Source organism: Rhinolophus hipposideros, assembly GCF_964194185.1.
Source record: "Rhinolophus hipposideros genome assembly, chromosome: 3".
NCBI classification, from domain to species: Eukaryota; Metazoa; Chordata; class Mammalia; order Chiroptera; family Rhinolophidae; genus Rhinolophus; species Rhinolophus hipposideros.
Genome location: NC_138049.1, coordinates 106,706,953 through 106,723,594, shown reverse-complemented (window position 1 = coordinate 106,723,594; position 16,642 = coordinate 106,706,953). Strand labels below are relative to the sequence as shown.

At 54.9% G+C, this 16,642-nt stretch overlaps 1 protein-coding gene across 2 annotated transcripts; it reads right to left on the bottom strand.

The window, feature by feature from the left end:
* Positions 1-270: 270 nt before the first annotated feature.
* Positions 271-15,483, bottom strand: EHMT2 (euchromatic histone lysine methyltransferase 2; the record flags this gene model as incomplete). 2 transcript variants are annotated; one of them, XM_081045265.1, is made up of 28 exons in its annotated part: positions 271-737; positions 1,128-1,303; positions 1,442-1,520; positions 2,977-3,063; positions 3,168-3,283; positions 3,664-3,741; positions 4,028-4,172; positions 4,513-4,680; positions 4,778-4,932; positions 5,048-5,152; positions 5,907-6,008; positions 6,084-6,206; positions 6,305-6,411; positions 6,771-6,853; positions 6,975-7,157; positions 7,235-7,470; positions 7,554-7,697; positions 7,789-7,937; positions 8,151-8,252; positions 8,404-8,518; positions 8,637-8,774; positions 12,752-12,907; positions 13,018-13,058; positions 13,147-13,231; positions 14,035-14,288; positions 14,393-14,611; positions 14,707-14,773; positions 15,420-15,483. In XM_081045265.1, the coding sequence occupies 28 exons, from the start codon at positions 15,459-15,461 to the stop codon at positions 557-559; spliced, it is 3,636 nt and encodes a 1,211-aa protein (XP_080901391.1). In that variant the 3' UTR covers positions 271-556. The 2 variants fall into 2 exon arrangements, with proteins under 2 accessions (XP_080901391.1, XP_080901390.1); XM_081045264.1 differs by lacking the exon at positions 15,420-15,483 and having other exon boundaries at positions 14,707-15,349.
* Positions 15,484-16,642: the final 1,159 nt, after the last annotated feature.

Below are 16,642 nucleotides of genomic sequence, written 5' to 3'. Positions count from 1 at the left end.
CTCTAAGAATCCTTCGTAATTAATTCTGCAAACGATCTCAACCGTGGTGCACTCACATGCACACCTCCCGCCAAGATTGTGAGGTTTGCCTTTTAGCCCTCGACTAGACCCTGCCCAGTGGTCCCCCACTCTTCTCCCCTCCCCCTGGGCTGCTGTGCACACCAGCCACACCTGTCCAGCCTGCTTCCCATCTCTGCCCCTTGGACCCACATTCCCTCTGGCTGTGGGCATCCCCCCGCCACGCCCCAACAATCACCTAGACAGTTTATTACCAAACCCAGTATTTATTTAGAAGAAAACCAGCTGGTATAGAGGCCCATTTCAATTCATCAAACTTCAGCTGAGGATGGGGAACAGGGGTGTGGCCAGCCCTGAAGTCACCCTCCCAGGGAGGAACCAGCTCTGGGAGAGAGGGGCTGTCAGACCTCCAGGGCCTCTGTCAAGGAATGTGTGAAGGGCTGGGGGGAAGAGAAGATGGGCTGTGAGCAGCAGGTGACAGGGGCGCCTGCTGAGCTGGTGGCCATCCAAGGGTGGGGAGGGAGGGTGTGGTCCACTCTCAGGGGTTGACAGGGGGCAGGGAGCCCAGCTCAGGCAGCAGCTCGGGGTGGGGGTCCAGGCGGGCCAGGCGGCTCTGCTCCAGGGCGATGGCCTCAGCTGAGTGTTTGCACTTCTCAGAGCCACACTGGCACGTGAAATATTTGCTTTTGATGTCCCAGAAGCGGTCGCCATAGTCAAACCTGTCAGAGGAACACAAGAAGCTTGTGGGACCCAGACCCAGCTGCCCAGGCCCACTCCAAAGCCTGTGTGGATCCTGTTCTCCAGGAGGGATGCTGGCACCCACCCCCATCTTCTCCCAACAGGCTCTAAGTCCTCATATATTTTGTGGACCAGCACTGCCTGGGAACTTGTTTGAAATGCAGTCTTGAACCCAGCCCAAACCTACTGAATCAAAATCTTTCTGAGATGCTCAGGACTATTTAAAAAGCCCTCCAAGGATACTTTTGTGCACCGACGGCTGAGAAGCTGCTCCAATCCACGCCTGCAAATCAGGCGTCCTCCAGCCTTCAGCTGCTGGGCCCAGGCTTGCTGCATCTCCCACACCCCGGGCAGAGCTCTGGCCACCTCACCCCAGCTCCTCCCCAGTCCGGATGTCTCGGGAACTGAAGAAGGCAATGCGTGGAAATCGCAGGTCTTGGTGCAGCATGAAGACCCGGACAGGGATGATGTTGGGGTCACACAGGTGGTTGATAAACCGGCTGATGTTGCCATAGTAACGGGCATCGATGCAGTATACCTCTCCATCCTGAGGGGAGGGCAGCACTCCTCATATCTACCCCCACCCTTCACTCCTGGCCAAGCCCCCACCCACTGACCACCCAGTCCCTCCTCCCAGGTTTCCACTTGCTGACGGGGGTAGGGGACGGAGGGGTCTCCTGCCCACCTTGTTGTCTAAGTCAAAGAGATAAGAATCATCCTCTCTCACATCGGCCTCAGCATCGGAGATCAGCTCCCCAACATACCTGTTGGGCAGGAAGCGGTGGTTCTGCAGGTGAGCAGGGGCTACTTGCAACCCCACGGGATCCTCTCTCACCATGCCAGCTACCCGTCAGTGTCTGTGAATCTCACAGGTCAACACTGCTGGGACCAGGCTGGGGGACCTGGGGCACAGGGGGCCCAGAGGACAGTGGACATTACTGGGGAGGGAGGAGGTGGGTGGCCCCCTGGGGAGGTGGGATCAGGAAGAGAAACATGGGACACAGGCATGTGAGGAGACAACACAAGGCACCTTTCCACCACCTGGGGTCACCACTGAATAGCTAGGACAGGCAGGACTGGGAAGTGTGGGCCGAGGTGAGCTGGAGAAGCAGCGGTGGGAGGGGTGAGGCGAAAGGCTGGGGCCATGCTAGGGACGACTCGGGCAAGCATGGAGGCGCCAGGCCTCGGGTTAGGGAATCAGTATCTGTGGGCCATGGGCTGGGTGGGGAACTCTGTTCAGGTTTCGACGCTGGGAGGCGTGTGGACTGGGAGCCGCCCAGCAGGTGGTGGTGATGCCGGGCTCCAGGACAGGAGAGTGGTGAGGGAGGCAGGAGGGGGTAGGGCCACAGGAGCCGTGAGGAACTCCAGGAAGGAGCCAGGCGGGAGGACACCCACATTTGGACAACACAGGGAGAGGAGCTGGATGGACAGGTTGGAGGTGAGGACAGTGCCGTGGAAGCCAGAGCTAAGGGGGTGGCAGATGCCGGAGGGATGAGCACTGAGGGACATGGAGCGGGGGCTGGGGTGGGGGCCTGGCAGAAGGCTGCATCGGCAGATCTGAGCAGGGACGAGCAGTGAGCGGATGGTGCGGAGAGTGAGGCCCAGGAAGAACGGGCTGCTCGTTTGAGTTGAGAGATGACCTGACTGAGATAATGGATGGTCTCTAAGAAGGCAAATGGGGCTAAAAGTTTCTATTATTTTAAAGGCTAAAGGAGATCTAGGTGAAGATTGAAGGCCATGGAATAGGAGCCAGGGGACAGGGAGAGGTTACAGATACCAGGCAGACAGAGAACTGATGGGGAGGAATGAGGGCCCTGAGAAGGTGGACAGAAAGGTCACCTCCATTTTGACAAGCAAATGAGGCTCAAAGAGGTGAAGGAACTGTACCAAGGACACCCAGAGGCAGAGGGGGGCTCAAACCCAGGTCTGTCTCCAACACTGGTGGTTTCCCAGCTCAGAAGGGTGGGGAGAAGATGCATGAGGCTGGAAGTAGACAGAGGGGAAGGGAGCGGATGAAGGAAGACGTGGGCAGTGGTGCCGGACAGCTGTGTGGTCTGGGGAGAGTGGGGGCAGCTGGGGTGCCTGGCTGTGGGGATGGTGGAAGAAACAGCAGGCTGGAGAAGGGGTGGTGAGAAGAAGTGGGAGCCGTCAGGGAGGAGGGCAGAGAGGGAGGCCTGGGAGTCAGCAGTAGCCATGGGCTCGTCCTCTTGCCCCACTCACTCGCAGATGAAGGTCCCTTGGGGGATGGTTTGTAGGGCTCGGACCCCCCAGCCCATTTTCGCTGTTCGGTAAAGCTGCAGTCGCACCCTGGGGGTGGGAGAGAGGGTGATGTTGGGTGAATGGACCTGGAAGTACCCCCCAGGAGGGGAGAAAAGGGGGGGGTGAAGGGGGCTGCAGGGGTGGGGCCTCACTTGATACCACTCTGCACTACCCGGTTCTTGCAGTTTCTCCAGCAGGAGCAGGCCTGGTTACACTCAAAAATTAGTGGGGGCTCGATCTTGTTAAATTCCTGGAGCAGCCGCCCGTCCTGGGATGAGGAATAGGAGACAGTGGTTTCTGTGTGGTGCCCACCTCAGCTGCCTAGGACCCCCAGGACTTCAGAGAAAAATCCTTCCTTGACCCCCAACCCAGAGACAGGGAAGCTAGGCTGGTGGACACCACATATACTCTGAGATCAGACAATACGACACCCACAACCATCCCCCTTGGTTTGCATGTGTCTGGGCTAGGCCCAGCTTTGTCCTGGCAGCGTCCCAGGAATTCCAGGTCTTGCCCTGCCCCCTGCCACTTCCCACAGAGTAGGAGGTGAGGGACAAGGTCCCAGGGAGTCGTTGTCCCCGGTGTCCCAGGGAGGCCAGGTCCTCTGAGGAGTGAACAAGCACTTGTGGGGAGGGCGAGGGCACGTACCTTGTCATACCAGCAGCGAATGCTGAGCTGGCCGCACAGGCAGTTGGAGCTGGAGCAGTCGTCCACACACGTGCAGTGCTGGGTGGGAGGCGGGGCCAGCTCAGCCCTGAGCCAGCCTGGGCCCTCAGCTCCCAGTGCGCACTGCCCCCTACTGCTGCCCTTTCTCTAGGGTCCATGTTTACGATCGTGGGTGGTGATCGTCCCATGGTGAGTGGAATCAAGCTATTGCTGAAGGAGTGTCCCCAGGGCTACCATGAGCCCGAAGGACACCTCTGTGTCCTAGAAAAAGGACCCCTTCTCCATGTGGCTCAAGCCCCACAGGAACTCCCTCCAGGCTCCACTCCCTGGGCCAGGTGTCCCTCACCTGCAGGTGTGTGATGTTGCGGTCGATGTTCATGGTGGACGTCTCGCAGTTCTCTGAGATGTATTTGTAATCCTCGGGGCAAGGCTCCCCGTCCACGCCGTTCACACAGGGAATGGGCACGTTCTCATAGCCCCGAGCCACATCCCTGGCAACAGGAAGGTGAGCATGGGCTGAGAGAGCTGAGGGCTCTCTCTGGTGCAAGGAGAGGGCTGGGGGAGGGAAGGCGGTGGTTCCGGGGTTCACTGGGGCGTGAGGTTGCCCCATAAGATGCAGGGCACCCAGTTAAATTCAGATTTCAAAGACACAGGAATAAGTTTTTAGTACAGGTTATGTCCCCAATACTGCGTGGGACACTTTTAAACGGTAACACCCGGCACTGTTTATCTGACATTAATTTAACTGGGTGTTCTCTCTTTTTATTTGCCCTGTGTGGCAGCCCCAGCAGGGGGACCAGAGATGGTTCAGTGGGCCCCGGGAGCGCTCACCGGCAGATGATCTTCTCAGTGCGGATGGCCCGGTTGCCCACACCCAGCCGAAGCTTGCGGTTGAGCTGGAGTGCAAACCACACATCAGAGCGCTCAGGAGTCAGGTCCCATGCGGTGTCCCCCTCCTTGTTCCGAAGCTCAGGGTTCGCCCCACGTGACAGGAACAACCTGGGAAGGGACAGGAAGCTCGTGGGGTCGTGGGGTCCGGGCTGCGGGAGGTGCGGGGGCGGGGGGGCCCTGGGGTGTGGAGTGGGCAGGGCCTCACAGCACGCAGTCGTGGTAGCTCTCCCGGGCTGCGATGTGCAGGGGCGTGTCCCCATGGTAGTTGACGGCATGGAGGTCGCAGCGGGCATTCAGGAGGACCTCGGCGATGGCGGCGCTGCCGGTGAAGGAGGCCCAGTGCAGGCAGATGTTCTCCTCCTGTGGAGTGGGTGGGGAATGGGTGGGCACAGGCAGTGAGCCCTTGAACCCAGCCTCCACCTTGTTCAGGGACCTTGGGCCATCCCCACCTCTGCGACCCTAACCAAACTCTCACGTTGTCTGTGAGGGTGACGTCAGCGCCCCTTGTCAGCAGCATGCGGATCACCTCGATGTGCTTATGCTCTGCGGCCCAGATGATGGGCGTCCATCCTCCACTGTCCTGTGGTGGGGAGGGAGGGAGGTGTGGGGGCAGCCCTAGCCCTACCCCAGCAGCCAGCCCTGCTCACCAAAGCAGCACGTGGTCTAGGGCATACCTGAGCCAGGCCCAGCAGGCCCAGCTCTACCACTCACATGCTGTGGGACGTGAGCAAGTCACCTGACATCTCTGGGTCTCAGTTTCCTCATCTATAAAGTGGGACTAACAGTGTCTACTGCTCAAGGCTACAGAGTAATTTTTCTCTTTCTACTCAAAAGTCCTAGAAGCTGTGTCCCAATAGCAACAACCGCCCCTAGGTACACAGACTCTAGTCTCTAAAAATAGTCCCATTAAAAGGAACAAGAGTTTCTTAGAGAAATGGTAGATTCTGATTCTGGGGCAGGAAATGTGCTAGATGCTCTCAAAGGCTACAGGGTCACATCCAAAGGCACAGGCGTCAACTTCAAGGGGCTCTTCCTGACAAAGGATGGGACGATTCAAAGATGGAGAAGAAAGACAACAGACTACAGCCGTATGAGAAACTAATAAGAATTAACAAAAAATCTCACTGGACACTTCCAGAGGTTAAGGCAACTCATTCTGAAAACATAAAGAGAAAGAAGAAAAAGAGTGAAAGATACAAATGAAGACGGAAAAAGATGGGGACAGGCTGGAGCACGGGAGGCACAAGGGAGGGGTCAGAGGTCAGCTGAGGTTGAAAGAGGGCCCAAAGCCTGAGGCCGAGCCAAAGACCCCGAGGGCTGGGCGGGCCCCTGACCTGGGCGTTGACGTCCACCTGTCCCGTGCTGAGCAGCAGGCCGACCATCTCCAAGTTCCCAATTTTGGCGGCATGGTGGAGGCAGGTGGAACCGTCCTCCTCCTGGGGGAGACCAGGGCAGTTGAGTCCTCTGGCCAGCACCTCAAACCCAGTCCCTGACTCGCCCCGCTGCCCCACCTTGTTATAGACACAGCCGCCGCGCTGCACCATGTAGCGGGCCACCTCCAGGTGGTTGTTCACCACGGCTTCCATCAGCGGCGTCCGCTGCTGCTTGTCCACTGCGTTGATGTTGGCTCCAGCCTGTGAGGAGGGGGCATGTGGGCTGGCACCAGGGAGGGGCTGTGCAGGGGACGGCCCAAGGGCCTGGTCAGTGAGGCAGAGGGCCGGGCTGTGCTGACCTGCAACAGCACGTGGCAGATCTCCACGGAGCCCTTCTGGGCAGCTGCGTGCAGGGGCGTGCGCTTGCTCTGCTGGTCACTCTGGAAGTTGGGATCCAGGTTGTCCACTGAGGGGAGAGCCCGCCACCGGAGAGAGAAAGACAAGTGGTGAGCGAGCAAGGAGGGGCGGGTGGCACCTCCTCCAGGGAGGCTTCTCAAGGCTCCAACCTGGGGCTGAGCCCCTCCTAGCCCTTCTTTTTCTCCCCTTCACTGAGGCCCTGAGCGGACAGTAAGGATATAGGAGCACCGGCTCTGCCCGACTGCAGAGCGGCTCTGTCCGAGTGCTGCTGTGCACTGGGCAAGGTAGGTAACCTCTCTGGGCGAAGGACAAAGTCCTTCATCGCTGTACCCCCAGCCCAGCCCATCATTGCTATATCATCATCGCGGCTCGATCAAGGTTTGCAGAACGAATGAGCAGAGTACTCACACAGCATCAGGATCACCTTCTGCAGCTCCCCCTGCTTCACTGACAGGTACAACTGCCGCGGGTGGAAGCGGAGCTTCTTCCGCCTGCCAAAGCAAGGGAGGGGAGGGGTGGGCTCCTCAGATTCGAGCACCAGACTTAACAGCTACAGATCTGCCCTTCCAGCCCCAGCGCTTGTACTGTGTCGGACCGCAAGCCCCCACTCACCTCTCCGACTCCTGGATGACCAGGGCCTTTTCAAGGGCCTCCCGTCCTGGCCCTGGTGGCAGTCCCACAGCTGAGAGGCAGCCCCCGTTGGGCAGGGTCAGGGAGGGTCCTGAGCTGTCGATGGTGTCAGCCAGGGGGTCGCAGGGTGGGCGCCGGGGCTCCCCATGCCCTCGCATCCGGGCGCTGTGGGAAAAGGCGCTAATGTCTCAGGGTGAGGGAAAGGGGGTGAGGAAAGACAGTAGGGAAGGGGGAGCCAGTACCTGGGCTGGGAAGTGTCTGCTCTCCCGGGGGCATCCTGGGCCAGGAGTGGGGGGGCAGGGGCTGCAGTGCCAGCTGGTGAGGTCACTCCATCCCCCCGGGGGATGGTCACCTCCTGGGCCTCAGATGCATCCTCCCCACAGTGGGGACAGAAGACCATCCCATTCAGCTGGGACACACAGGCCTTATGGAAGCGGTGGGCCACACGGAAGTCGGGGTGGCACTCCAGGAAGGTGCCCTGGGCAGGGAAACAATGTGGTTAGGCTATGGGAGCCTCTTCTCCTGTGGGGCACGCTGCCATCTGCCCCACGGGTCACTCACCGCTGTACAGAAGTAGCCACAGCCCGGGCAGCAGTGGTGTTTGACCATGCGGGCGCGGTGGGTCTCACAAAGCACCATCAGTGCCACGCGGCTTGATGGCCTCATGGTCTCCCGCTTGAGAATTGCAGCGTTGCAGCCTGACAGCTGTGGGCAGTAAGGATGGGCGAGAAGCGAGGTGAGGCTGGGGCCCGGGGCTGGATGGCCGCACACCTCTCCTCCCGTCCCACAGGCCCACCTCTCCATCCACACTCTCCGTGGCCATGCATTTGTGCCCTGCTCTCTCACTGATGCGGTCAATCTTGGGTGCCTCCATGCGGCAGCTGCAGAGGGGCAGCTCCTCAAACCCACGCTCTGTCTCCAGCGAAGACGTGTCATTGGACACACCTTGGACAGAGGAAAAAGGGAGCTGAGGGAGGCCCTGCCCCTCACCCACTGGGACCCCTGGTGGGGCTTCTCACCCCCACCCTGCCTTTCCCTTCATGCTCCAGAACCCCCAAAGCCTGGCCATGGACATCCAGTGGGGTACCCCTCCTCCCCTTTCCCTCCGGCCCTGAGGGTGCCCCCTAGTGGCTCCCTATCCCAGCAATTGGCAATTACCAGCGTGGTTGGGAGAGAGGGTCCCCTCGCTGGGCAGCTCCAGGGACCCCAGAGGGACCTCCATGTACTCACTGGGGCCTGAGGAGCCCACACCATTCACTCCTGACACAGAGACAGAGAGAGTGAGAGTGCGAGCTCGCAGGCGCCTGGACATGTGGGCACATGCGGGTGTACATGCGTGAGCGTCTATGATTGTGCACGCTCTCGGGGGGCTGGAGGAGGGGATCCCAAAGCAGAGAGGAAGCCTCCTCACCTCGTGGCTCCTTGGCCCGTGAAGGCTCCCGCTTCCGTCGTTTCCGTGATGGCTTCACCCAGGGGCTGTCCTTCCGCCATTTCTTTTTGGCTTTGCGCCGGCCACTGGAACCACTCTGGGGAGGAGAAAGAGAGTTAGGGAGCCTGGCCCCCAGCCTACAGCCCCTCCCAAGGACTCAGACCTCTGGTCACATAGCCCCCACTCCTTTGGGGATGCCAGCCTCCAGCTCTCACCCTGTCTGATTGGTTGCCTGACTCTTCGTCTTCCTCTTCTTCCTCCTCTTCCTCTTCCTCCTCCTCCTCTTCCTCCTCTTCCTCCTCTTCTTCCTCCTCCTCCTCACTCAGTTGTTCAGCCAGAGCTTCAACCTCAGACTGGGAGAGAGGCAAAGTGGGGCTGCAGAAACAGTGACCCCTGGGCCACAGACCTGTCCTAGTTGGGGCACTCAGGGGAGAGGCAGAACAGGTCATATCCAAGCCCCAGGACTCACACAATGAGGTGGGATAAAGAGAAAAACAACTACCAAGGGGGTCACTCTAATGGAGGTGAGTATGGGCAGGAAAGGAGGGAAAGAGCTGGGTAACGGAGAGGATGTAGAATATTATACAGCAACGAAAAAGGTGCCATAGTGAGATGTACTGTGTGAATCTTGCCAACATAACATATATATATATTTTCCCCCTTCTTTTACCCCCACTCCGGTTCAAGCCATTGTTTCTCAGTCTAGTTGTGTAGGACACAGCTCCCTGGCCCATGCTGGTAATATGAGCCTTGCGCTCTCCCCGCTGAGGCAGTCGGTCGCCAGTCGTCAGTCAGCCGCTCACAGCAGCTCATGGCAGCTGTCCCCGGCTGCTGGCCGCTCATGCTGGCTGCCGGCCATTCACACTGGCACACGATAGCCCACAGGAGCACACAGGAGCTCACGCCGACCTCCAGCTGCTCACGGCAGCCCAGCTCCAGGGAGAGCCATTGTTCACAATCTTAGCTCACTGGCACATGGGCAGCTCACTGGCCCATGTGGGTATCGAACCTGCCTTGCACGTTAGGCACACAGCATTCCAACCACCTGAGCCACTGGACCGCCCCGGCAACATAATATTAAGCAACAACAACAACAACAACAACAAAAACTTCCAGAAAGCAAATGTATAGTATGAAACTCTTTTTAAGAAGTTCATAAACAGGTAAGACTACCAATAGCTGCTAAAAATACTAGATGAAAAGCTAATGAGGAACTTTCTATAGAGGATCAGACTGACATCACCTAAATCCACTGATCAATCTTAACATCACTAATAAAAGACCAGATATTCTCTGCCTCCAGATGTGATGAAACAGGAAGCACTAATATCAGCGATCGAGCCTTCTTGGCAAAAACAACAAACAAAAAACAAACAACAAAATGAACACCTGAAACTGATCACGCTTTTAGATCAGTTTACAAGAAATATTGGGCAGGCAGGTACATGTCAATCCCCATCCAATCAACCAACTCTTAAATGTGAGGAATTCTATAGGACAGCTGACCTGGTTTCTTCAACAAATACATGGCAAGAATAAATTTTTTTAAAAGATGGGGGAAACCACACATCAAGAAAGACTAAGACAAATGTCAATCAGATCAATGTGAAGACCTCATTTGAATTTTGACAAAAACCCATTTATGAAACTGAGGAAATGTGAAGACTAACTGATAGCAAAGGGATGATATTAAGAAACCATCGGCAAATTTTTTAGGTGTGAAAATAATCATGTAGTGATGTTAACATAAAGAGGCCTTACGTTTAGATACATATGGAAATAGTTATAGATAAAATGATACTAGGATTTGCTTTAAAATAATCCAGTAAATATGTGTGTTGAGGGAGGAGTAGATGAATATCAGCTGTGTAGTACAAAGGGGGCAAGAATATACAGGAGGGTAACGAGTCTCAATAAATGATTGGGAAAGCTGCAAAAGAATGAGTCTGGACCACTTTCCCATATCATATACAAGAATAAACTCAAAATATATTAAAGACTTAAATGTAAGAACAGCAACCATAAAACTCCCAGAAGAAAACAGGCAATAAACTCTTTGACATCTTCTTTTCCCCCCTTTTTCCGCCTCCCCCGCACTCAGATTCAAACCACCGTTTCTCAGTCTAGTTGTGTAGGACCCAGCTCCCTGGCCCATGCTGGTGTTACGAGCCTTGTGCTCCCCCGGGCTGAGACAGTCGGTCGCTGGTTGTTGGTTGGCCACTCACAGCAGCTCGCGCCAACTGCCAGCCACTCACGCTGGCCACTGGCTGCTCACAGCAGCCCAGCTCCAGGGAGAGCTCTTGTTTATAATCTTAGCTGTAGAGGGTACAGCTCACTGGCCCACGTGGGAATCAAACCTGTGACCTCGGAAATAGGAGCACAGTGCTGCAACCACCTGAGCCACCGGGCAGGCCCCACTCTTTGACATCTTAGTAATATTATTTTTGAATCTGTCACCTCGGGAAAGGGGAAAAAAAGAAAAAAATAAACAAATGGGACTACATCAAACTAAAGAGTTTTTGCACAGCGAAGGAAACCATCAACAAAACGAAAAGACAATCTACTGAATGGGAGAAGACATTTGCCAACGATATACCTGATAAGGAGGTAATATCCAAACTATATGAAGAACTCATAGAACTGAACACCACAAAAATCTAATTAAAAAAACGGGCAGAGGACTTCAAACATTTCTCCAAAGAGGACATACACATGGCCAATAGACATATGAGAAGATGTTCAACGTCACTAATCACAGAGAAATGCAAATTAAAACCACACCTCACCTGTCAGAATGGCCACCATCAATAAATCAACAAACAATATTGTCAAGGCTGTGGAGAAAAGGGAACCCTGGTGCACTGTTGGTGGGACTGTAATTGGTGCAGTCATCATGGAAAACAGTATGGAGGTTCCTCAAAAAATTAAAAATAGAACTACCTTATGACCCAGCAATTCTACTTCTGGGTATTGATCTGAAGAAAACGAAAACACTAATTCAAAAAGACATACGCACCCCTATGTTCATTGCAGCATTATTTACAATAGTCAAGATATGGAAGCAATCTAAATGTCCATTGACAGACGAATGGGTAAAGAAATTGCGTATATACATACAACTGAATATTACTCATAAAAAAGAATGAAATGTTGCCATTTGTGACAACATGGATGGACCTAGAGGGTATGATGCTAACTGAAATAAGTCAGACTGAAAAAGACAAATACCATATGACTTCACTTATATGTGGAACCTAAAAAACATAACAACAAATAAAACAGAAACAAACTAAGATACAGAGAACAAATTGATGGTTGCTGGGTAGGAGATGGGTGAAAAAGTTGGTTGCAGAGATGGGTGAAAAAGGTGAACGGGATTAAGAAATATAAACTGCCAATTATAAGAACCGTCACAGGCATGTAAAAAGTACAGCACAGGGAACACAGTCAATAATATTGTAATAACTACGTAGGTGTCAGATGGGTACTAGACTTATTGGGGTGATCATTTGATAACTTATATAAATGTCTAATCACTACTTTGTGCACCTAAAATATTATATATCAACTGTAATTGAAAATTTAAAAAAATTATTTAAAAAGCCAGCTGAGTATTGAAAATTGTTGGAGCTGGGTGATGGCTACATGGGGCTCATTCTTCTATTCTTTTGTTTATCCTGTTGGCTGTTGAACAACACAGGGGTTAAGGGTGTCAACCCCACACAGTCAAAAATCCATGTATAACTTTTGACTCCCCAAAAACTTAACTAGTAGCCTACTGTTGACCGGAAGCCTTACCAATAACGTAAACAGTTGATTAATAATACATTTTGTATGTTTTATACATTATATACTATATTCTTACAATAAAGTAAGCTAGAGAAAAAAATGTTGTAAGAATTCATGAGAAACATACATTTACAGTGTTTATTGAAAAAAAATCCACGTATAAGAGGACCAGCACAGTCCAAAGTGTTGTTCAAGATCATCTGTATTTGAAAGTTTTCATGATAAAACATAAAATAAAAAGCAAAACAGGCAAGACGCAGCATTATAGTGCATAGACAAACATGCATGAGATAAAGCAAGAGCAAAGGGATAAACGAGCAAACAACAAATAAACCATTAAATGGGATGCTAAACCCAAAGTCCAGGATGGTGGTCACTACGGAGAAGGGCACGGGGATGGAATGGGGCGCAGCATATACGGCAATAGTTAACGTAGTATGGGGCAGTGAATCAAGGGGTGTTCAGAAGATAAAAAGAGAAGAGTGACACAGGGGACCAGGGGGGACTGAGAGTGCACCCGGACATGGCTGGCCCCTCTCACCTTGCTGTCGGAGTCCACACGCTCATCCACAGAATAGGCGTCATAGTAGAGGCTGAAGTCATCCGCCACCACCGTCTCCCACTCTTCCAGGGACCCAGAGTCCCTCTTGTCCAAGGTTATTTCTCCGGAACCCCGGGCAGAACCCAACTCCTCCGACTAAAAAAAGATCAGAACAACGGAAGCTCCTAGCACTCCCCCACCAACCCATTTCCCTTGGAGCAGCCCCCCAGGTGGAGAGGCCTTGTTCCCTGCCTCTCGAGGCTCACCAGGCCACTTCCCGGGTTCAGCTTCCTCCTTTTGGCCACATCTGGAAGGAGAGAAAGGAGTGAGGCTTGTACCCTACATCCTCAGGACTGGCCATATCAAGCTCCAGGTGGGTGGGAAGTGGGACTGACCTGAGGTCACCTTCCTCAGCGAGTGCATGTCATCACTCATACGGAAATGCTGCACTTCAGGGGGCCGCTTCTCAGGGACTGGGGGCTGGGGACCGAGAGGGAGCACACTTAGGGTCAGGGAAGAGGGAGTAGGGTCTATGGTCGGGTCGGTGGCCAAGATTAGCCTGGAGCCCCAGATGTGGGTGGGACAGTGAGCCACACCCTCAAAAATGCCATCTGTACCTGCAGTAACCAGAATGTGGCTATAACAACCGCTGTCTCCTGAGAAGTGGGTCAAGCATATCCCATACCTAACCTTCAAACCTTCACTTCTCTCTTCAAGCACGCAGCAGGCCCTTTCTTCCCATATTACAGATGAGAAAACAAAGGTTAAGGCCTTGACCACAGCTACCCAAACCACACCCAGAACAAAATGCTACCAAGAGCCCCAAAACATAGTCATAAAGCTTGTGAGATTCTGGAACCTCTGTTATTTGCGGGCCCCATCTCCTTCTCAGTAGGAGTACAACCTTTAAAAATGGAGCAGGGGCAGTTTCAAAAAGAGAAAAAAGTCCTCTGGGGGCTTGCTTTGAGGTAGAAAGAAAGAGTGGTTTGAAGTTTCTTTACATAGTCGTTATCTTAAGAGTAGTTAAAACATTTAACTATATAAATAAGTCTTTACTTTTGTCTTTTCTATTTCGCTCTTCCCAGGAATTATAAACTCCAGGAAGACAGGAACCTGTTTGTTCAGATTAAGCCCCAACCCAGAATTTAAACAAAGCAGCCCCTTGACAAATATGTAAAACTGTGAAGAGAGAAGGCCCAAAGCTAAATTAAAAAAAAGCCTACAAGAGGTTGAAGGTTGCTTACCTGGCCCACCCATCCCCACAACCCTCTCACAATCCTCACCTGTCCATTTCCAGGTTTGGACATGGTTTTCCTGGCTCGGTGGACCTTGGGCTGCCCCTCTGGGCTGGTTGTAGCTGGAGGGGGTTCAGGCCCTGTTGCTGCTGCCCCCTGGGCTCCCGGCATACTCAGCAGCCTCATAGCCAAACTCTGGACTGATGGGGGTGATTTTCCGGCCCCTGTCATTGACATCTTGGCCCGGCTTGGACAGGCATTCCCCCTACTGGGGGAAGCCGGGAATGACTTTGTGGCATGGCCTGTAAAACAGACAGACAGGCAGGCAGACAGAGAGAGGCAAGATAAGAGGGAAGGCAGAGTCAGAGGATACCCCACCTCACCCCCAGACTCCGAAGCCTCTCACCCAGCAGGAGGCGTCCCCCTTGGAGGTCCCCGTCTCCCTCAAGATTCTCAGGTTCATCCCCAATGGGCGGTGTGGCTCCTACAGGGGTGTCAGCCCCCTCATCGCCAACAGTGACGGTGACAGAGGCTGGGGATGAGGGGCCTGCAGGCTCCAGGGAGTCGGGGTTGGTCTTGGGCAGGGTCTCCTCACTACAAGGGGTGTCCCCCAAAGAGCCATGAACTGTAAGGAAGAGAAAAAGTTCAGGGCTAAGGGCTCACGCGATCCTGTATTTGGAGAGGTGAAGGTCCAGCTGGGCCCGTTTGTGCTGTACTCACCTCTCTCGGTGGCTCCTCTGGGCTCCTTGTCCAGCACCAGCGCCCCCATTTCAGCGGGGGCCTCTCCCTGGGAGGCGACACAAGGGATAGGAGGACTGGTCAGCCCGGTAGGAAGTTGGGGGGCCCAGGACGCCTGGGCCCTGGGGAGAGAGAGTAGGCTCCGGGGCCTACCTCTTCCTCTATGGGATCCCCCCCTTCCGCGGCCTCGGCTGCCGGGAGGGGCCGCACGACCCCTCCCCCGGGCCCGCATCAGCCCCCTCCCTCTCGGTAGACCCCTCATCTCAGGGGCCGAGAAGAGAGGAGGGGGAGGGGGCGGGGCCTCAGCGCCCCGGCCCCGCCCCCTCCTCCCGGCTGCACGCGCCGCTCCCCCTTTGTCCCCCAGGCCGCGGGGACCCCGGGCACCAACCCCTCCAGCGCCCGCTGCCCCCCAGCCCGGTGGACGGCCCCTTGTGCCCCTCGCGCGTGCTCCTGGGGTCCCGGCGCCCGCCGCCCACTCCGGGACAGCCGGCGGCTGCACGCGCGCCTCCGTGCCCACTCCCCCCACCTCCCACCCCCTGGTCCCCTCATCCGCCCCCGGTGCTGGCCCTCCGGATTGCTGTAAGTCCCGCCCGGGCCCCCCGGCCCCGTTGCACCCCCGGAGCATTGCACGGGTGCGCGCTTCCCCCGGGCGCGCGCGCGGGCATGCACCCGCCTCTCCCCCTCCCCTTCCGCACCTCGGCGGCCGCCGCCACTGCAGCTCCCGCCGCCGCCGCCATCGCCGCTTGCGCTGGGGGCCGAGCCGGCGCGCGGCCGCCCCGGGTCACGTGGGTGGGGAGGGAGGGCTAGGAGGAGCCTTAAAGGAGCCACTGCGCGCTTTCTGGCCATTTTCCCCCGAGAGCGGCCTTGGAGATGGCAGTGGCTCCCCTAAGCTGGGCGCTGTGGGGACGAATCCTGGCATTCCTAGCTTCAGCTCATCGGGGAACCGAAGGGGAAGCACGCCTGGGTCCGGGTGTGGGCTCTCCATCCCCCACCGTTTTAGGTAACAAGCGGAGCGTCTGAGCCTTCCGGCTCTCGGCAGCGGCTGTATTTCCAATCTGGCCCGCGTGTGCTTCTGCTTCGTGTTGCTCTCTAGTTTCTGGGTCACCAGGTAGAAAGCTCGGCCTCAGTTTTGGCCTCGCTTCTCTAACGAGCAAGAAGGGGATGATGGGGACGCGCAGAGAACACTTTTACTCCTGGCTGGTTCTAGTATGCTGCTTCATGTCCCCCTTTGAAACCTGGGGCTGTCTCTTCTGTTTATTACAGACATGTTATGCCACCACATGCACTAGGGATCCAGGTAAGCCTCCAGTGGCCCAATGGTCATTACTGTCTAGTGACACTCTAGTAAAACAACTTTTTTTGCCAAACACTTCACAAGCATAGTCAGGCACTCCGTGGGTCATACATAGCCCAGCCCACACTGGAAGTATGAATGATACTAGGCCTTGGTGTATAACCTTGATAATTCTATTTAGGGTACCGTCCCTTGAAGTACTACTTCTGGTCAAAGTTAGGAAAACATCTGTTTGATTTCACCAGCAGTATTTGACACAGGCAGGTGGTTCGTATATAGGGCACCTGGGGCCAATTCAAGGCCTTCTGGGAACTGTAGTTGTCTTTGGTTAACTTTTCCAGAGCTTTCTGGGAATTGTAGTCTTCCCCATACCCTAATCCAAACAAAGTGGTTTTTAGCTTTCCCGAGGGCGTGAGCCCTTTCCCCAGACCAAAAATGCCCAAACATAGGTTCCTGCTTACACTTTCGGTGGGCGCAATGATCACACCTGTAGCATATCCCTGGCCCTGATACCAAACTCCGCAGAGGAGCAGGTCACGTGTTACCACCACTGCCAAACAAATCACAGAACACTTGTGCTGTGAGGTGTCTGCCAGGTGTTGAAGTTGCAGAACTGGGAGGGTA